This window comes from Clarias gariepinus, chromosome 15, assembly GCF_024256425.1.
Source record: "Clarias gariepinus isolate MV-2021 ecotype Netherlands chromosome 15, CGAR_prim_01v2, whole genome shotgun sequence".
Lineage (NCBI taxonomy): Eukaryota > Metazoa > Chordata > Actinopteri > Siluriformes > Clariidae > Clarias > Clarias gariepinus.
Genome location: NC_071114.1, coordinates 5,046,536 through 5,069,000, shown reverse-complemented (window position 1 = coordinate 5,069,000; position 22,465 = coordinate 5,046,536). Strand labels below are relative to the sequence as shown.

Here is a 22,465-nt window from a genome sequence, read left to right as displayed (position 1 = left end):
ACTGTACCATAATCAACATTCTCTTCATCTGTTAGTGGTGGTGATGTAATGGATGGTATTACAAATACATTGAAGATTTAAATAATACTATAATTAAGAAGTAAATCACACAAAACGGATGAGTTACAGGTTACAGGGTGTATGTCTATCTCTTGTATTTGTCCATCTGTCTGTCAAAGCTTTGTCTTTCTAAATAAATATAAATCCCATGCCCATGTGGGTTTATAAAACGTTGTTTTTTTTATTTTAACAAGTCGTTTTCATGAAGAACTCTCTCAGCGCATTATACCATGCCTGTTCAAAGTTTTTATTTTAACGAGTGAAATTAGTTTTATATGAAGAACTCGTTTTTAAATGGAGAAGACTCTTCTCCGAGCATGCTTTGCACAGCAGAGGTTTTGTGATGCCTCGTAAGTTGACACTGAGTATTCAAAGCAGTATTATAAATAAAAATGGTAGAGTAGTGAAACCGAAAGCTTGACAATTCGAACCCTAAAACGCGGAGGTGCGATAGTGATAACCACCAAAACCACCGTGCCACAGTTTTAAAATCTGCTTCTGCAAAAACACAAGCCATCCTGACATCTTATCAGCGTCGGCCTAAATCCAAATGTGTCTGGTACGCCCCAAAAAGTAAACAGTTGATTATTTTTCTTAACCCACCGTAGACATTGTGTCTGTTACATTCTAGACGATCACGGTATCTGCGTAACCGGTTCACGTAATGAATCCCATCCAAACATCTACAGCCTAATGTTGCTTCACACTTGATCCATACCGAAATCGAACGCACCAGCAGTCGTGTTAATGCACAGTGACAGGCACACAGCACACACAGCGTGTGTTGTATCTATTATTGTGCTCTGCGTGTGTGTGTATGTGTGTATACACTTCCGTAGTATCTCTATCCAGAGGGCCGACAGACAGACATGATAAAACGCGGTGTCAGCTGCGATAGTACGCGGGTCTGTCTCCACTACTCACCTATTAACCCGTTTCCCCCTGCCTGGGCTCCTTCAAAGAGGCGCGTATCGACTTGTAAAGAAAGGCATCCCTGGGATGGCCAAACATTGATTAAAAGGCTGACCCGCACTGCCCATGCCTGGGGGTGCCAGTGTGAGTTGCCATACCGTCGAAGGTTAGCCGCGGACGAACCCCTTTGGGGGATCGATACTCCCGAGCCTGCCGTCGGCTACACTTTCGGCGTGATTCGGTCGAAAATAGCTCACTCCTCCGAGGTGATTTCAATTCTCACCCATTAGTTCTCAGGCACCAGCTTCAGCCAAATGACGTCGCCCGAGCCGACCGGACCGGAGCACATGCCGCGTTGTGTTTTTCTCCTTGTCATCATCATACACAACACATTTTACGACCTGCTCAGGTGGTCACTCTGGTACAAAGGAAGCAGTGACGGTTACATATAACACTGCCAACGCTTTTCAAAGCTCGTGGGACTTTGGCCAGGCTTACACACACACACACACACACACACACTTGCACCCTTTTGGTATTGTTTTTTTTCCCCACAGCCCAGAGCTGCTAGTATGAAAAAGTTTTATGTGCCTGAATCCCACGTCTCTACGTAAATCTGGTGTAAATGTTTTTTTTATTTTTTTTTTAGTACACCGAAATGTTTAGTGTGCTTGTTTCCAGCTTTTTATGCTAATGTATGCGTCCAGTACATATGTGTGTGTGTGTGCGCGTGTGTGTGCGCCGACTTGGGATAGTTCACAGACCTGCTGGGAACAGGCATGCTCTCATTGCGCCAGGCTCAGGGGGGCAGAAAGAAGGCTGTTAGGGAGGGTGTGTGTGTGTGTGTGTGTGTGTGTGTGTGTGTGTGTGTGTGTGGCTGGGGATTAAGCAGCCTCAGGTCTGTCACGGTGACATTTCTCTCTGGCTCAGCAGTAGGGGTTAGGTTTCCCCTCGTAACCTTCAACTTTCAGCCTTAACCCATTAATCCCCTTTGTGTCTGTCCGCCCCGTGCGTTTCGCCCTCACGCAAAAAAAAAAAAAAAAAAACCGCTAACAATATGGCAGTGGGAGCCGGCGAAGGCAACGTGCCTGCCTGGTTCTCTTTGACAGCTTTTCCCCCTCAGACAGGAGCCTTTATCTCACCACACTCCCTGGTGTAACCCCACCTCAAAAAAAAAAAACGGAGACAGTTGGAGACTAAATCAGAATGAACAATGTTCTTGGCCCGCTATTTTCCACTGATTAACAGATCACTTGTCCCGCCTTTGGAGGATTCGGCGACTGTAAGCCAGCTTGTAATTTTGAAATTAAAAAGCTCTTTAATATCTCCTAGTCATGGCTGTGTCATCATTAGAAATCGGTACCTTCGAAATTACCTGCACCTGAAGTTAACAAGTCTTAAGCCACAATGTGTGTCGATGAGAAATGACCTGCTATCTCTGAAATTATTTTGTTGAGAAATTATCACTTGGTATCTCATAACTTGTTACATGGTATCCTGAAATTTTTTGTTTTTTATCAATTCAAGTGTAATTTGTCCTGATGTTTACATCTGTACATGTCATAGTGTTTAGAAATTGTAACTTTTCTCATGATCTCATAAATATAATTTTTTGTTGAAATTTCACTTCAATCTTGAAATTATGTCGTTGAGTAATAATTACTTGGTATCTCATGATTGTGACTCAGTATCTCGAAATTGTAACTTGGTATCTCGTGAGTACAGTCGACCCCGAAATTGGCAGGGGTTACGTTCCTAGAGCATCAATGAATTGTGGGAAAAAAAAGTGAATTTTGGATATAAATGACCTATTCTTAATAGTTTAAACTTAAAATATTCCCCCAGAACACTTTAATTTCGTTTCGAACTCGGCTTAATACATTAAAAAGAATGTCAAGGTAAACCCTTGTACTGTACAGTACTATACTGCTGTGCTAGAATGTAAAATACTGTACCAATGTAGCGTAATTCGTAGATAGCTATACGCTATCGTTTTCTTTGGTATCAGTACTGTAGGGTAAATATGGTAATAATTCACCGTCCCAAGTCATGTTTTCCTTTACGGTTGCTTCGTGTTCTCTCTACAGTACTAAGCAAGTTTATACGGTGTTATATTTTATATGGAAATTTAGCAGAACTTACGTTAATATTTACGTTACAAAATTAGTAAATTATATTGTTCTTAATAGTTTAGCGATAAAACCCATGAGAAAAAAATAGTCGCGGAAAAATCCATAAACAAATTTGCAGAGAATATTTGCTGTTTCCGCGAAATTGCAAGGGCTTCCTTAAACAATTATGAGTTATGTTCTAATGATGTTCTAATAAGGAAAAAAACGTGAATAACTGAGGCCATGAACCGCGACTTCGCAGAGGTCGACTTTATTCATTTCAAATGTCTGACTTATCTTACACGTCTGGCGTAGGATCTTGCAGTTATGTAATTTGAGAAATTGCTTTGACGTTTCTTGAAATTTTAAGCCAGCAACTGTAAGGCTCAGGAAGCTCCAGCTGCGTTTTTTTTTTTTTTAACTTACGTTAAAAAATTTTTTTTAAATAAAATACATAAAAAGTAAACCTTTTCTATACCTGCATAACTACTTAAATATGAAAACTATTTGAAAATGATTTGATCCGATATTACATTCTAGTGAATCACAAATCCCATTCGGAGTGGACAGTGGAGGTTTACTTAAAAAAAAAAAAAAAAAAAAAAAAAAAAAAGCTCATCTGAATTTTGGCCTTTTCATGTCAGTCTGCTACGGTGCGAGAATTCCACAGGGAGTGAGATTTGCAAGTTTTGTTCATATGAATAAGCATGCGTCTTGAGGTATGGTTTATTATGAGCCCCTCCAGGATATGCTCCACAGAAGGTGTATTGTTCAGGAGGAGGGGTCACAGTAGGGTGTGTGTGTGTGTGTGTGTGAGGGGGTGTCGATGTGCCAGGTTTACCCCTCCCTCTCGCCGTTCTGTCTTTGTACCTAATTTCTTCCTCAACTCTGTCCTGATTTTCCGCCACGTCCGTCTCCTTTCTCCTTCTGAGCAACCTCTCCTCCGATACCTTCCTCGTCCCTCGATCACGTCGCTTGTTCTGTTCTGTTCTGTTTTGTGTTGTATTTTGTTTTTTCCCCTCCCTGGCAATGGTTCTCATCCTCTCACCCATAAAATCAGCATAAAATTGACCTAACTCTGCCAAATCAGATGAAGGAGGTTTATACTCCCTGGGGAGAAGGATATTTGGTCTTTTGTGAAAAAAAATTCTTAAGACAGACTCTGTGAAATCCTGTGAAGGGATTATGTAACGCACCTTGGTCTTGTCTTCTCTCTTCTAGCATCTAAGTCAGGTTGGTCCCCCCACACCCCCGCCTAAAATTAAAAGCCTTCTTGTCGAGGAGCAGAAGAAGAACATGAGACGATGAAGAAAGAAAGAAAGAAAGAAAGAAAGAAAGAAAGAAGGAATAAGGGCTTGCTCGTGGTCTGTCAGGTTTCTCTCACAGAGTTCGAAGGGAGATGTTAAATCAATGAGCATGCTCCGTGTGGACAGTGGTGGTAATCATTATTTTATTATAAAGAATGAGGAATGACAGTAAATCCTAAGAAGACCCACGCTACAGAATCGTATTAAACCAGCTCTCATGTATTCTGCACACAGCCAGGCCGTGTATCTGTAGCACCAGTTAAAATTTTTTTATTTTAATTATTATTATAACAACCATTTTAGATTACCTCATTGCTCACGAGTAGCTACTCTACATGTTTTTTTCCCTTAAAAAAAATAAAAGTCAAGAAGTGTAGCGTCTATTTTCCACGTGGAGAGATTTGTTTTCTCGTTTCATTAAAAGTAGGAACCCGAAGTGGTGTGTACTGTACGCTTCCTGTGCACCGCGGGGCTCGCTGACTCAATTGACCTTCAGTCATCTTTACATTCTCTCCATAGAGTCCTGAGATTTTTTACACGGACTTGAAATATTATTTCACTAATGCGAGACGAGGCGTATGTATGTCTGGAAAAAAAAAATCGGTTAGCACCTTTTTTCCGTGTAAAACCTGTGTTGCTGTGTATTATCATTTGTTTTATCGTGTCTGTTCACAGCTACCGGAAGTGTACGAGGGTTAGTCGTGTGAAAACACCAAACGTGTGACAGAAATTAGTAACCAGATTATTGCAAGAAATGAGTCATTTCTGTAAACGTTACAAATTAATTTGCAATAAACAAGCCAGAAATGAAGTGAAAAGTACGAACGTTACTGGATTCATTTGAACATTATAGCGTCCGTTCTGCCGTTTCATCCTAAAACCGGTGTGTGTGAATAGAGACACTTCAGACTGGGTGTTTGGGTTTTCGGGTATTTCGAAAGTTATCTTTACTTTTATAAAGAGTAAATTTTACCACTACTGGAATATGGAAATGACATCGCAGTGTAGATGTATAACTTTGATGATTATGATTCATATTATGATGATTATTATTATTAAAACAACCCAAAAACAACAATAGAAATATGATAATGTGCATCTGTTATTTTATTTATTTATTTATTTATTTATTTATTTATTTTTGCTCAGTCATGCCTGTATAGTTGGTTAAAGTGAACTAAAATATCAGTTCATCATATTGCATGTTTATTATTAAACAAAAACATATGTTGCTCTATACTGCACAATCCTGAGCCCTTTATATGTTTATAAAAAAAAAAAAAAAAACAGCTAAACAAATAATGGTTAAAATGCTCCGAGGATGGATTCATTCCGTATAGTTTGGTTTTTATCTGATAATAATAAAATCCTCACGCTTTTTAACTCTAGTGAGTATAGCAAGAGCTGCATTACATTATCTTTAAAAGACGAGCTCGAAAAATTTCAGACATTTTATACGTCTACGGTCCTCGCCATGACTGATGATATTAGCATATGCAGAGCTCGTCGTGCTCCTGCGCTCTGCCGCAGTGTGCCGGCACACAGGAGAAGCCACCCTTTGCCCCCACCCCTTTCATTAATATGTATGTGTTCTGAATGGTGCGCATGGCGTTGTGCAGCCACTGATTAATGCTGTCTGTCAATTGCTTACAGATCCGACAGTGCTGTGGAAGTTCCCCCAGGACTTCGGAGACCAGGTTGGAAACAGCACAACTTTTTTTTTTTCTCTCTCCCCTCTCCCCTTCCCCTTCCTCCCTCCCACCTTCCTTCTTTGCTCGTTTCTGTTCAAATGGACCTCAGCACCTCATCCCTGACCCCCCCCCCCCCCTTACCACCCTTCCCTCTCCCTTACACCCTCCATATCTTTTTATCCTTCCTACATCCCTACCTCTCACTCAGTGGTTAATAAAAAAAAAAAAGAAATAAATAAAACAAGGTGCAGGTCAAGTCCATTTCTGCCATAATAAGAGGCAAAAAAAAAAAAGAAAGAAAAAGAGTCACGATTTCAACATCGTGTTTCATAATTAAACTAAAAGTAAATCATGAATGAAATTAGTTATGACAAAAGACCATATTAATAATAATTACAGAATTATGACTTTCCTCATAAATTATGTCTTAGTTGCTTAAAATAATAAAATATTATCTTGCAACCCATACTCACTTATCTCGTCATGACTTATCTCATAATTCTAACCTAGTATCTCAATGTTATAGTTGTGAACTGAGTATAACCTAGTACCTTAAAGTTATGAGCTGATATCTTGAAATAAAGGATGTCTTGAAATGATGACATCGCTATCACGTAATGAGACATGATGCAATACCAAGTTACAAATTTAAATTTATGACACTGTATCTCAAGTATTATTTTAATAATAAATAATTTTATAATAATAATAATAATTATTATTATTATTTTGAAATTAAAAACTCCTTAATGTCTCCCAGTGATGGCTGTTATAAATTGGAATTTTGAAATTATTACTTGTCAACTTGCGTACCAGATTAAGTATCTTCAGATTAGTGTCATTGAGAGATGATCACCTGGTGTCTCATAATTGTGACTTTGTATCTTAAAATTAAAATTTTTATCTTTTTAAATTTCTATCTGAAATTGTAATTTTTTTTCTATTGAAATGATAAATTAGAAAAAACGATCAATATCTTGAAATTATGACTTATGTTGCACTTACTGTCTTGCTATCTCTGAAGTTATTTAATTGAAAAAAGTTTTACTTGGTATCTTTTTCGTGATTTTTAATCAAGAAATTTTAGCCTTGTATGTCAAATGCAAATTTATCTCAGAATTATGATTTGGGCTCTTAAAATTGAGATAGTATCTTGAATTGGTATCTTGCAGTTCACTTGCTTACTGTTGTTGAGAAATTATTACTTGGTATCACATAATTGTGATATCGTATTGAACTTTTTACGAATTTATTTTAAGATTAGTGTCTTAAAATTATGAGATAGTATCTTAAAATAACCTGTTGTCTCACACTTTTGACTTTGCATCCTGTAGTTATTACTTGGTATCCCATAATTATGGCATAATTTTTTTCTTTGTATCTTATGAACTTTATTCCACCACCAGACTTATATCAGTTAAAAGTCAAAATCTTTTTGAGACGCACCTCTGTTGCATCATTTTAGAATTAGATTTGGCCATAATTTGACATATTAGGGTGGTTTTAAACAGCAAGTACTGTACACTGTGCATAGTCATCTCAGTCGGCCAACCCTGGTACTACTGGACCTTCTCCCTCACAAAGTACTGTACATGCACATTTTACTTAAACCCTAATTAGTTTGATGTGGGAAATGCATGACTGAATCCCCTTTATTGTCTAAAATTCTCATTTTTACCCCTGTGTCATGTTGGGCATTGGTGGCTCAGTGATATTTTTCTCGCCTGCCATGTGCAAGGCCCGGGTTTGATTCCCATCCAATGCCCCAACCCCCCAGCTCTTGGATGCAGTGCTGGTCCCAAACCTGGATAAAATGCGGTACTGGTAAATGCGGATCTCAAAGCAGGACATTACGGTACCCTAGATGTTGATTTGATATCATGATAAAATTATTTAAATATTTTTTTAGTTAGCGAATAATTCGCTCCTACAATACAGGATGCTAAGCTTCTCGCATCTTTATAATGCTTAGGATTATAATTTATAATTATGGTGTTTGTTTCGAAAGCAGAGTTTGCAGGGAAGATTGAAGACCACCCAGCAAACCTTGTTTTTGTCTCCTCGTATATTTGTACCTGTAATAGACATCTCAGCGGAAAACTCGACAGAGCTATGACGAGAGTCACTGTGTGATACAGCACTTTCTCAGCTGAATAGTTAGCGTTTTATTTTTGGTATCAATGGGAACAAAATCCAGAAAGATTGTAACCACAGTTCCAGCAAAGCTTTTGAAGTAAGGAGACGTGTTCGCGAGAGTTCGGACTCATGTGAACGATTGAGTTAGCGATATCGCTGTAAGCAGCAGGTCTAGACTGTCTCATAGAAGGAAACGAGAAAACTTGTTCCATGCGAATTTCTCTACATCTGACGTTCGCACTCTTGCAACTGCTTACACTGTGAAACTGTAAGAAAACTGTAATGTTGGCATGCTCGCATCAACTCAAAATACAAACAGCTGCTGCGTTGATGGGTCTGGGGCTTCACACACTCGCAACTTTTTGCAGATCCAAGCTCATGCAGGCTTTTGTTTCTCACCTTTTTTTGGAAGAATGCTTTCTGTAAAGAAGGATTAAAGACCTCGGATCTCTGTCTTTTCAGCTTGGCTTCGTTTCCTGCACTTAGTAATGAACGTTAATTAACAATGGCTACGATGATAACTGAGAGAGCTTAGCCAATAAGGAATAATATTATCCCTTAATATTTCTTGGTATCTCATCATTTTGACTTGCTGTTGAGAAATTATGACTTAATATCTCATAATTATAGCTTGGTATAGGTCAAGATTTAGGAGTTGTATATCTAATAATTGTGACTTAGCGTATTGACATTGTGTTAACGCTATTACTTAGAGCTTCCCTCAGATCCAAGGTCATGCAGGCTGTTATTTCCATATCTCTGTATTACTTCTTGGAAAAATGTGACTCAAAAGCAGGGGCTTAAGAGATTTAAGGTGTGCTGTATGTTTTCTTAATTTGGAAATTAATAACTATTAATTAACAAAAGATATTATGATGATGATTGACTGAGAGTAGGTCAATGAAGACTCGGCAAGTGAGCCAACCAATGCATGGCTTTGGTGCAAAGTTGAAGAAAGAATGACTGGAAAAACTGTGCTAAGGAACACTAAAGCTGTGGGAAATTGTAATCGACAAGGCTGTGAAATCATTGAGTTATTGTTGTACAGCAGTACCTTGAGTTACGAATTTGATCTGTTCTGGAGGTGAGTCCTTAAAGGGAAATTTCATTTTGCAAAACGCATTTTCCCATAGGAAATAATGTAAATGCAGATAATCCGTTCCAACCACCCAATATTAGAAATATTACCAGTTTTACCAGATTCCAACACCATAATCATGTCTTTTTGCATATAACAACAATAAAACCATTTAAAAAAGACAATGAAGTAAAATATGAAATAAATAAACATTAAACCTTACTTAACCCTAATTTATGATTCCTCTTGGCAGCGGCTGCTTTAAAAACAAAAATGAAAACAGTTCAATTTTTTTCTTGATAGCGGATTTGCTAACATTCTTGAGACTTTGGTGCTATGTCTTCACTTTATCTTGGACAAAAAAAAAAAAAAGGTAAACTCTATTTGCTTGGCTTTCCACTGACATTAAAAAGTTTTGAACGGCTCCCGGACGTACGCACAACTTAGCCGGCTCCGTTTGTTCACTCGAATGCTCAAACTGCTTCGTATGCTGAGGCAAGTTTCTTGTAAAATTGTAGTTCTTAAGGCAAAAATTCTTAAGACGTGGTTTTTGTATGCCAAGATACTCTTTTTAGGCAGTTGGCATCTCATCTCATCTCAGACTATGTCATTTCTTTTCTTTTTTTTTTATGATCTAATCAATCCTATACCTATGTCTAACTCTGATGTGGATAGGACACGATAGATGTAGATACAATAACCTTACACCGATCAACCCTAATATTAAAATAATTAACATTAAAAACACCTAGGTTTCAGGTTCCATCTGGGCGGGTCTGGCTTCTCAAAGCGAGGCTCTGCAGGGCGTCTGGCAACAGGACAATAGCAGTGGATCCTTTGGGGGCTGTGGGTTATGGGGTGGGGCCTATGTGGAATGGACTTGTTTGTTGGCTCATGGACCCATGAGAGCTCGATCAGATTGGCATCTGAGCCTCTGCCGGTGGCTGTGGATCTTTGCCATGCTGGGCGATGTGATGTGGGCGGTGGTGTACTAAGTGTCCTGGTACCTTTCTATCCTGGACAGCAACAACCTTTTATTTATGATATTTTTGGGGGAGATTTGTGCTGCATTGGCTTTTCTGTGGGATCGGAATGAACTGACTGTCCATGGGCGTGGGTGGGCCTTGGGTGCCCATGATCCTGTCACAATTGTACAAATGGTGATTAAGTTATAGTGTTGATTTCAGCTATAGTGTTCTTTAGCACAGTGGCTGTGGTGTTAGTGTTAGTGTTACGACTGATCAGTCTATGTATTTTCTTCCTCCAAATTTAGGACTGTGGTTATCTCAAATAAAAATAGAAAAATCTTTTTTGATCACTAAGAGTGTTCTCAAATCTGATTAGTTTCCCCTAGTAAAGCTCTGACATTAGAGGCGTTAATGCTACAGGTTTCTATTAATGCACTCGTTCTTTTCTACAGTAACAGCTCATTCACAGTGTGTAAAGCGGACGAATCACATACTCCGAGCCTAATAAAAAACCCAACTGAATAATTTAACACAGTCTTCCTCACAAGCCACAACATTTAAAGTAACTATGAATGAATAGAAATATTAACTGGCGTCCTTTAAGGAGCAAAATATAAGAGGAACAAAAAACATTTGGGGACTTGATGTTTTGGGGAAATAATCCATTTTGGGATGGTGTCAGAATTATACAATCTTGCAGTTGCTTATTTTTCCATAACAGCACAACGTATTACTGTATTTACTGTATTTCTTACTGAGATAATTAATTAATTACGTGCAAAGCCACAGCCTCTTAATTTACTTGTAATTGTAACAATTGGTTAATCGGATGACTTCCAAATCTTAATTAAATTTGAAACAAATCTCTAATCAGTTATTTTAAAATAAGCACATAATCTGACTTTTTCCAAAAAAATTTAAAATAGCATGAACTGTGTAGAAAATGAGATTGTATATCTTTAGTCTTGATTTATGTAAACCTTTGTCCATAACTGTACTACACCTTGTGGATTCCTACATTGCCAAGGTGGGAATTATTCATGAAGGGATTGTTGTGTGTGTGTGTGTGTGTGTGTGTGTGTCAAACTACACACGGTTGTGTTTAATGTGTGTGTTCCTGAGCTGGGTGTTTAAACACTACACTATGTGGTAGTTAATATTTCATACTGTATTTACAGCGCATATTTAGGAAGAGGGGGCGTTTTGAAATCCAGCCAATCTGCTTGATCTTTTTAAATATATTTTTTTATTAACTTTCATGATGTTATAATGAAAAGCATACAGCCAAGAACGATGCTGCACCGGGAGCTCAAGTACTCTTTCTAGAAGAGACATGAACCTGAAAACTGATTGGCGTGACTGACATAACTTCATCTCTGGCTCGGAGAGAAGTGCTTGGCACCAGTTCTGTAACTTGCCAGTTTTTTCGTACTTCACAAACCTTATTTTACACCAGAAGTGGTGCAAGCTGTAACTGCTCTGCAGGGCTTTGGGACTGACTCGGAAACATGTACAAGAAGTGTGAAGCTTTTAGCTTTGTGCTTTTTGTGCATTAAGTAAACATGACACGCCTGTGAAGAAACATCTGTATTGACAGTTAGATTGTTATAAACTAAACCATTACATGCAGAAAGGTGAATATATACGGTATATATAGATATAGATATAGATATATGTATCTATATCCCTGACTTTGAAACATTTGAGTTACGAATTTTCCCGCCCGTGGTTCTACTTCCGGTTTAATTGTGGAAGTAGCTCACGTGTATTGTACAATAACTAGACACTGCAGTGCAGCAGATCCCAATATTTACAATTATATACAACATTTTCTTACATTGTGTAAGTGAATGTATTCAATTTTATTACATTTTATTTGTATAGGGCTTTTAACAGTCGTCATTGTCGCAAAGCAGCTTTACAGAATCTAAAGAATTATTTAAGTTTGTATGGAATGTAAATGTGTATGAATCAAAATGGTGAGATAGTCCCCGATGAGCAAGCCGAATATATAAATTGTCCAAAGTCCGGTATATTGTATGTGTGTGTGAGTGCGGGAGAAATTAGTCGATCTTACCGTTTTCAATGAATCAGCCCGGGAGCATGATAATAAAATATGTCTGTCCTATACCCATGGTGATAATCCGAATTTTGGAAAATCCTCAAGGAAACAAAGTTCACAGTCTAATACAGTGGAAAACAGCTCTGAGACAAAATGGCGTCCGGGATTCCCCTCGCGAATTAAAGGCGCAGAGACATCACTGTGAGATTAAATGCTCTTTAGGCGCAGTTACGGTGTGGGAAATTTAGTCAAGTGGATTGGTATGCTTCACATTGTGTGTTCTTGTCAAATGCGTCAGTCTTAAGAACAAATCCAACTTACGAACGTGCTCCCGGAGCGTGCTTCTTCTCTTTTAGAAATTGTAGACACATTTACCTAGATTCAAGATATTTTCACTTGCTAAGATTTTTGTAGTAAGCTGTGCAGCTTAGGCATTTATGTTAAGTTGTTTCCCCTTTACTTGTTTCAAACCTCTGAGAATGCTTTGCACTTTGCACTCCACTAGATTTTAAAATATGGCTGTGGAGATTTTCACATTCTGCTACAAGAGCACAGAAAGTTGGGCCTGAAGTTTGTGTTTTACCTTTCATCCCAAAGATATTGATCAGGGTTGAGGTCAGGGTTCTGTGCAGGACACTTGAGATCTTCTACTCCAACCTTATCTTGATGCACTGTGTCTTTATAGAATTCACTTTGTGCACAGAAACTCTAGAATGTTTATGTGCAAATATACTGTACTTTACATTTGCTATAATCTCCATGCAGCATTGGTCACATACTTAATTGTGTACCTTATGTGCATCTGGAGAATTAAAAGCAGTGTCGAGGAGATAGCATGTCAGACCCAAGGTTCCTGTGAACAAGAAAAATCTGAATGTGAAAGCATACAAGCTTAATCTAAACAACTGTTTTATATTTTGTGAGAAAAAGACTCATTCGGGTGTCCACTAGATCTGTTCAGTTTGGCAGGTTAATCAACCTTTTATTGATTTGTGTAAGGAATTGAATTAGTGGATAATTTTTTCGATTCAGTTCACAGTTTTTGGTAAACTTTGAAATCTATAAAATTTATTAATTCCCTAAAAATTCTCAACGCTTCATGCAGAATCTGTCTTCCATGTATTGAAAGACAATCAAAAAAATTTTTCTACTTTTAATTTAATGGCCAGTTGCTGCTTTACCACTACCTACTGGACTGAAGTGTTGGGCAGAAGATCGACAGGAAAGCTTTTCAAAGTTATTGCTTTGTATAAGACATGAAATTCGTTACACAGCATTTCAATGCATGTTAGAAAATTTAAGTAGTTTTTAATATGTTAAAAGCTGTAATATAAATAGCTGCCGGAGACAAATCAGACAGTTAAACATTGGGATGCTATGGAAATGTATTTAATAGAATTAAATACCTAGAAAAGGAATTAAATTGAATGTCATAATACAGGTAGTCCCTGTCTTACGAACATTTGAGTTATGAATTACTGCAGATACGAACAGTTCTACTTTCGTATACCAATTTTTACAATTATATACAACCTAAAGTCCGATATATTGTATAGGTGTGAATTTCCTAATTTCAGAAAGTCCTTAACAAAACAGGGTTTACAGTCCAATACAGTGGAAAACAGCTCTGAGGCGAAAAGGCGTCTGGGGTTTCCCTTGCGATTTAAACGCACAGAGACAACACTGTTCCATTTGACGTGAGATTTCGTCCTGTTTTTTATTTTTCTACATGATGGGGGTGTGGGGAAAGGGGGCAGAGATTTAGTCAAGTGGATTGGTATGCTTTACATTGTATATTCGTATCAACGGCGTATCAGACTTACTTTGTGGTACTTAAGAACAAATCTGACTTACGAACGTGTTTCTTGAATGGAACTCGCGGACTACCTGTATTATATACATATACTGTACATACTGTATGTTTAAGTAATTTGTTAATCCTGCTAATCAAATGAAGTGAAAGTGCGTGTTCCACTCATATACACCTTCTATTAAACCAGTATACATTCAAACTGGAAGCCTATTTTCAGGACAGGTTTGAGTTTAAAAATAAATGTTTTTTTTTTTTTTTTTATTGATTTCCATACCTGTCTAAGGCAGTGTCTGTGAGACTGAACGGATTCTGGATTCCACTGCAACATATTGTAGTTTGACGCTGCTGCTTTTTGCTCATGTTGTTGAAAGATCTGTGAGCGGCTCTTCGAGCACTAAACAGAACAGACTAGTGAATGAAAAAAAAAAAAGTAGACAAAGGGAGAAACAAATATGAGTAAGGACTTGTTTTTGCCCAGTCTAAGTGACTGTGTGCTTTGAAGTTGGAGTGTTTGCAGTGATGCTGCAGGCTCTGCCTACTCTCTTAACAACAAGTGCAATAAGCAGAACGAATGAAGAAAAGAAAACACACCTTGTGGTTGGAGAAACCTATGCCTTTAAAAAGCATCAACAGTCTGATCTTTGCACAGTTTTTTTTTTTCCCCCCCTCTTTTCCTGTTTTGTTTACCGGCATGGTTTCTGTGGTAAGATGCCTATTTTGCTCAATGTGTACAGATGGATCGGCCTTTTGCAAGTCCGCATAAAGCCTCTCATTCAGTCGCCTCGTTACCAGGATTAAGCTCCTTTTCCTCTTTGTAGAGATGCTCCTTCTGTAGCTGAAGAAATCCCTTTCTTTTCCTCAAGTTAGCCAGCATATGGCAGCAGCAGACCCAATCTCTGCAGGCCCCCTTTTGTCTATCCTGTTATTGTTGCAGGAACGTAATGACAGTTGTAGGCCGTATATAGGGGTGGAGGGGTTAGTTTACCCCAGGGGAGCGAGCGCACGAGAGAGAGAGAGATGGAGAGAGAGAGAGAGAGATGGGAAGCAGTGTGGATTATGGAAATATGAATTGATTTTTTTTCCCCTCTCTTCCTCTTCTCTCTCTTGCCTGCTAGAATAGGGGCTCTAAATAATCAGAGAACAGACTGCAAGCTGGTACCAAGGGGTAGTAAAATATGAAGTGCAAGAACCTCGACCCTTGAGACGTGCTGTAGTCCTGGTCATCTACAGCTGCCATGTGGTCAGGCAAGGGAAATGTCGTGATGCCATTTTTTGCAAATGAAGGAGACAGATGGAAACCTGGTAAAACATATATATTTATGACTAAATTAAGGCTCAGGTGCCCGCATGGACGTACTGGTTTTAAAGCAATTTTCACTAAGGCATGCTTTCCAAATCTTGTCTTAAAAAAACTAAATGAAATAAACAAAAAAAATCACATATGCTTTTATACCTATCACCTGGGCTCCCTGTCCTCGTCCTAGAGAATCCCCAGCTCCTGTATGTTTTTTGTTTTTTTTTCTGCTTTAACAATACACTTACTCCAACTCTGCTGTTAATTAGATAATGAGACGAGTCAGGTGTGTTAGACCTGGGAAAACGTGATCAGTTATGGAGGACAGTAATATCTTCAGGAATGCTGTCGACGCAAATTTAGAAGCACACACGTCGAATGCCTTTGTGTGCTGTAGTATTGCAGATTCTCTTCAGTGGGTCTAAGAGGCCCAAACCTGTTCCAGCATCCCACTATCCATGCGCACAACTCCAGATCCATGTAGACATGGTTTGCTAAGGCTGGAGTGGAAGATCTGACTGATGTCTTTGGGATGAACTGGAAGACTGACTTAATGCCAGGTCTTCTTGCCCTATACATATACCTATACTTGCTCCATGTTAATGCCTGTGGATGGGTTTGGAAATGTTCCATACTCAGGTGTCCATTTACCTTTGGCTGCTTAGTCACACCATGAACTCTTCAGTCTTATAGATAACGTTATCCTGAATCTTTCAGATAGTACAGTGGACTCTCGCCATACAATTTTGATTTTTTCTTGATTGTAACTTGAAATTGTGTATAGAGAAATTTTAATGCAGATAATCCGTTCCAGAAGTAAGTGCGACCGGCTTAATCGCTTGTATGCCGAAACTGCTTCATGTCGAAGCAAAATCCAGCCACAGTTTTGGTTCGTAAGATGAAAATACGCTAGCCGGGCATTCATATGGCGAGTGTCCCCTGTACCTGGTAACTGCCAGTTATTCTCACTCTTTATTCAGGATATATATTTTTTTTCATTTCATATTGTTGACAGTCTGTTTGCTAAAGAAACTACAACACTGCCCAGTATATACATAATAATTATACCGATCAGCAATAACATTTAAACCACCTAGGTTATGCCCCCACCCCCACCTCCCCCAGCCCCTCAGGGCAAGACTCCTTTAGACACCTGGGGTTGGTGTCTGTCACCAGGACATTGGCAGCAAATCCATTGGGTGCTGTGGGTTGCGGGTGGGCTCACTTGATTGAACTGAGATATGGGGAGTTTGGAGGCCGGGGCGGTGGCCTTGGGGTCTTTGCCTGCTGGTGCCTGCGTGTGGTGGGCTGTGGTGCACTGGGTGTCCTGGTGTGTTTCATGCTTATCATGGCCAGCATTGACTTTTTTGGTGTTTCGTGCTGTATTGATTTTTCTTTGGGATCGGACCCATTGGGTGCCATGATCCTATCACCATTTTAGTGGGGTATAGTTATTCCGTTCACCTGGCTGTCGTCACTGGCGACTGGTTCCTTACGAGGTTGTGAATACTTAAATACCCTTTGAGTGCGTCAGAGACATCAGATATCCATCCATATCTGGCGCAGGAAGGAAGTTACACCACAACTGACATTACAAAATATTTCTCTTATTTTACAATGATAAAACCTTCAAGTCAGTGAGAGCAGGAAATCTGGAAATTCCAAAACGTTACTGCTGCTTTTGCCATGTCGATGTAGAAAACTGATAGTCAATTTACTGCAAGTCATGTAGTAGTAGAAGTACTTCTTTATGCTGGTGTTTGTTATTTATCTGCGAATCTCGAACAGTGACATTCTGCTGCTAACAGCACAGGAAGACCGATTTATCCAAACCAAGCAAGTTTTGCAATGACAATCGATCCTTTGTCTTGGCATACCCATGAAGTAGGATGCTCTAGCTTCTGAGATTCATCTCCTCAGAGTCCCAGAGAGCAAATATTTGTCTGTCTTCGACATAGTGTTCAATCACATGCCCCGAGTCTGACATTTCATGATTGGTGGCGCTCCTCTTCCCCACTCCCCGTTCTGTGATGTTGATGGGTCCCCTAGGGGGACAGGCAGGCAGCGGAGCATCATCCTTGAACACTAGGGGTGATCTCTTTAACACGTTAGAGAGATGGAGGACATGTGAGAGGAAAGCCATGATTGGGGGACGACGTGGCAGAAGTTGGAAGAAAGAGGAGGGGTTTGGGAATGCCAGAAATTCCATTTTCTCCTCGAGTGCACACCCTGACAGCAGTCCTGCAAGTGTGTGTGGCCTGTCTGCTATGCACCCCAGGGTTGAGCTGTCCTCCCTGTCTTTGAGATGCGGGTCATGGGCAGAGCAGGTTCAGTGAACTGGCCTTTGTACTCCCTCTTTTAGACACTCACGGTCACTCATTGCTCCTGATTACGCTGACAAGTAGCGCTCTGCTTGTGGAATCTCCGGCACGACCATGAAAGCGTATACAAGGCTAATATTAGAGTGCAGGGTTAATATGTAAATTTTAGAAAATATGCAAGCAATCACTTTTCAGTGGCTGTCAGGCGTATTAAGGAGAAATGCAGGAGAGAAGCGGTGGTGACGTTGGAGCAAACACTAGACTGCATGTTCAGCTATGCGTACAACTCTTCAAGATAAAGTGAAAGTTAAGAGCTAATACTCATGCTTCCTCAACTTGGAATTTCAGCTCTTCAGTTTGCCCTGGACTTCACAACTATCAGTTCCTCCCCTGTTTACAAAGCGATATGGTATCGACATGGCCTGTTCACGCTGTCACCAGTGTAAAGTTCCCTGTCCATTTGTAGCAGTATTGGCTTTAGACCGATAACAGTTATTACATAGTTAAATCTGTTACACAGACAATACTAATTTTTTTTTTTTTTTCTAATTTAAGTTTACATGTCACGCATCCTAAAGTGTAAACTATCCATAACACAACCTGTAAATTACCCCTTACAAGGTACCACAAGTGCAGAAGAATCCTCTCTGCGTCACCGTCACCAGGTAGTCGAACAGCGTTAGAGTAGGAAGCTGCAAAGGTCGTTAGTCTTTCGGGTTCTCCCGTCGAGGGGTTGCCACAGCGATCCGCACAAGTTTTACCCAGGATGCCCCATTTTTATTCAGGCTTGGGACCGGCACTGCACCCAGTGGCTGGGAATCGTACCTGGGCCTTACGCATGGCAGGCGAGAAGCTTACCACTGAGCCACCAATGCCTGTAGGAAGCTGTAAAGAAAAATTTATAAATGTCCCAACATGGTATTATAAGACGTCGAATAAGTTCAATTACAAAAACTTGTTAGAAAGTTCATTATGTGAGCTTTTCTTTAATTTAATGCATATATGAAGTCCACCTTTGTTGTCTTCACTTCTCTGACTTTTTACATAACAATGGGATAGGTACTGTAGGCAGGGGAGTGTCAGTGATTGTGATTTGTACAGGATAGAACACATCTGCTGTCTAAAAAAAATTAAGAACAACTTCTTGACAATTATTATGATAAACTAAAAAAAAAAAAAAAAAGATTCCCTGCTCGGCAGTGGAGGCTTCAGTGGCTGTTGTGGCGCTCTGTCCTATCTGCCAAGTTGCAATTATTTTCCAAAAGTGGATGAATCCCTTGATGGTTGAACTCCAGAGAGAAAGCGAAAGAGAGAGAGAGAGAGAGAGAGAAAGGATAAGTGAGAGAGTGAAGTAGTGACTGTGCTTCTACACACTTGTAGCAGCTGAGAGAGAGCGAGAGAGAGAAAGAGAGAGAGTGCAAGAGCGAGCGAGCGAGCGAGCTTTCCAATGGGAGATGACAGCTTAAATGCTGAAAATCCCCCAGGCCACTTGGCACTGAATTAATGATGTTTCTGGCTCCACACTTTTGGGGCATATGTGGTTGAAGCTTCTCTCAGCCCAGAAGAATATCAGTTGTATCATAAGAACAAAAACGTTCGCCTGTCACTTGCTAATTTATTCAGCGTGGAGAGTTTTGGAGAATATCTCCTCCTGCGCTTGCCTTTGTATTCAGGATTATATCTTACTCACTGAATATGTTATTATGCAAAAAATAAAAAATAAAATGAATTTTAGTCTGCTCTCAGTTTAGTTGATATCAATGATTAAATGGATTAAATAGATCAATATCTGTTGGAGGTTTGTTGTATATGTTTTTATTCCCCTGGCTCGGTAATTCCTGACGTGCATTACAACAGCTGGTCTCAGAACTGGCACTACCTTTAGAGGACTGTACCACGCTTCTCAAGCAGCTGTGAATAGATATGTAACAAAAAAAAAATATGACTTACGCGCAGATGTATTTTCACCTAAAGTTTGGATTGGGGAGCTGTGAAAAACAAAGAGGATGGGTGCAAAAATCGGACACGGCGCTGCCGAAGTGAAAATACGCCGTATATCACACTTCCCCTTTAACACATCGGGTTCAAGGCGAAGTCCGCACTTATTAAATGCACAGCAGATAAGGTGCAAGGTCAGAAAGGGCCGAGCACACGAAAGCCAAGAGCATAGGATTAAAAAACGCAATGAAAGGAATCTCAGTGGGAGGATGTGGAAAGAATCCAGAGAGGTTTGCGATCGCATCAGGTCCTGCTGCTGAAGCAGAACAAAGGTGCGAGGGTTCTACACAAACACGGGCGCACATCTATACGTCGTTCCGTGTGCGTTCCTGACTATATAAAGTAACATGGGGGGAAAAAAAATAACTTTAGCCAGCAGAAGCCAGATAAAGCAACGCACTGTTTCACACTGACATGCAAGTGGCGTGTAAGTGGGTGTTGTGGCAGCATGAGTGTCTCAGGTGGAGCAAGGTTCCTGTGATGTTTAAACGTCTCGGTATCACTGCAGGGTCGAGAAAAGTCCACCGACCGAAAATATCCAACCAGCGTTAGCCTTATGGTCACAAACTGACAACTCCGAAAGGCTGAGAGATGAGTAACAGAACCTGCGCATTGGAAAAACATGAGCTTTAGTCTCTAACTGTCCACCTACAAGGTTTTTTTTATCAACAAAGTGAGAGTGTGTAATAAATTGACCAGTGAGAACGCTCAGCGTTTGCAGCAACACTCTAGGCTACTAACATGCTACTACGTTGTCAGTCTCACCGCTGAACCCGTGTAATGCATCGTCTAGTACTCCACCTTGGGGTCTCCCGAGCTGTAGGTGGAGTCGCGGGAGATTTTATTTTTTATTTTTTCCAACCGTTGTCAAACATATCAACATGATGCATGGAATATTTCACTTTACTCTAAATAAAACTGCTATTTATTTGGTATTTCAATGTGTTCAATGGATAAGAGTGGGTCTGTATAAGTATGTATAGTTGACTCAGACTTAAAAAGAAAAAGTTTTTTGCACCATGAGCCCACACATTTTCCTAAAGCTCCGCCCCCATACTTGAGAGGGCCAAGACTATTATAGTGTCCACAATTTGATTAACCAGGAGGAGGTTTTATCCAAATGCAAACAAGTGTCACGGACCAGAAATGCATTTTCTCAACCACTTTTTACCATCTTGCTGGGGCCACAGCTCTTTTAAACTTTTATACTTTCGTATGGTTTGCTTATCTTTCAAGATACACACGCTGGCTTGGGTTATAATGCAACCTTGGTGAAATTTGTAACTGCTACAGTACATACCATAGAGTGAAATTTACACCTGCATTAGGTTTTACACTGCTCATCATAACTCGATAACAGTTACATACCAGTGAACTGGTGACAGGATCATGGGCTCACTCATGCCTGTGGAGAGTAAAGGCCAGCCCAACCGATACGATCCCACAGAAAAGCCAACGCAGTACCAATGTACCCAGAAAGTAAATGCTGGCCATAATACAAAGGCACCAGAAGACTCAGTGCACCATATACCGCTGTGCACAGGGCTCAGGAGCCAAAGAGCCAAGGGGAACCAACTCGGCCTCCAACTTCTCCAGATCCAGTCAGATCGAGCACCCATGGGATGCAGAGGACAAACCATGGAGGCCCTACCCTGCAGTCCACGGTGCCCAAAGGATCCCCTGCCAAAGTCCTGGTGCCAGACCCCACAGTACACCCCCAGAGGTCTGGTGGAGTTGTGTTCCCGAAGGCCTAAAGGAACCTACACAACACTGGGCAGAATGTTTTGCTTTGTAATGTTATGGGTAAACAGTGTATACACTGGGGATGCATTTTAAATATTTACAGCTCATCATAGCTAATCATTGCTGGTTGTTGGTTTGGTGGATGGATTTATTTATTGATGGTTTGATTGATGGTTTAATGGATGGTTGGTTGATTGATGGATGGATGGATGATTTCATTGATGTCTCGATGGATGGATGTTTCCTTAGTAGTTTGTTTGATGTTATGTTTAATGTTTTGATCAAATGATGGTTTGAATGATGGATTTGATTGATGTTATGATTGATAGTTTGATAGATTTGATTGATGATGTGATTGATTGATGGTTTGACGTTTGATTGATGGATGGTTTGATTGACGGGTTGATTGATGGATTGATTTGGATTTTGATAGATGGATTTTGATTGATGGCCCTGGTTGATGTCTGCTTTCTGTGGTTTGTTTGATGATTTGATAAATGGCTGCCGTGTTTGATTTTCTGTTTGTTGGGTCGTTTTGTTTGATGGTTTGATCGACTGACGGTTTGTTTGATGGGTGGATGATGCAGTAATCGTGTTTGGACTTAAATTTCTGTCACGTGTTAAGAGGGGAATTAGCTCACTGTATCCTGTTACATTCACCAATGTGTACTGCTAATCTCTTAATTACTACTCCGTGTGAATTTACATCCATTCCAGTTTCCATTGTTCAAGTTAAATGAACCTGGAGAAATATATGATTCTAATGGATGGTATTTAAAAGAAAATAGTCGTGCCAGATCTCTTTCAACCGGAGACGAAAATGTATTTTAAGTGGCCTGTTTGGGGGCCGATGGACCTTTTGTGTCACAGTAGCCAAGGGCCTTTGTAGCTGCATGCATTATGGCCTGGCTTTCTGTGGCAGAAAGAGAGAGAGAGGGAGAGAGGGAAAGAGAGAAAGAAAGCGAGAGGAC

At 39.9% G+C, this 22,465-nt stretch overlaps 1 protein-coding gene across 1 annotated transcript in view; it reads left to right on the top strand.

Moving 5' to 3' along the window:
• Window positions 1-22,465, top strand: part of dennd1b (DENN/MADD domain containing 1B) — a 92,114-nt gene that overhangs the window by 19,255 nt on the left and 50,394 nt on the right. The window contains exon 3 of the mRNA XM_053512818.1: window positions 6,044-6,087. Coding sequence (XP_053368793.1) covers window positions 6,044-6,087 — 44 coding nt within the window. The remainder of the gene's footprint in view (window positions 1-6,043; window positions 6,088-22,465) is intronic.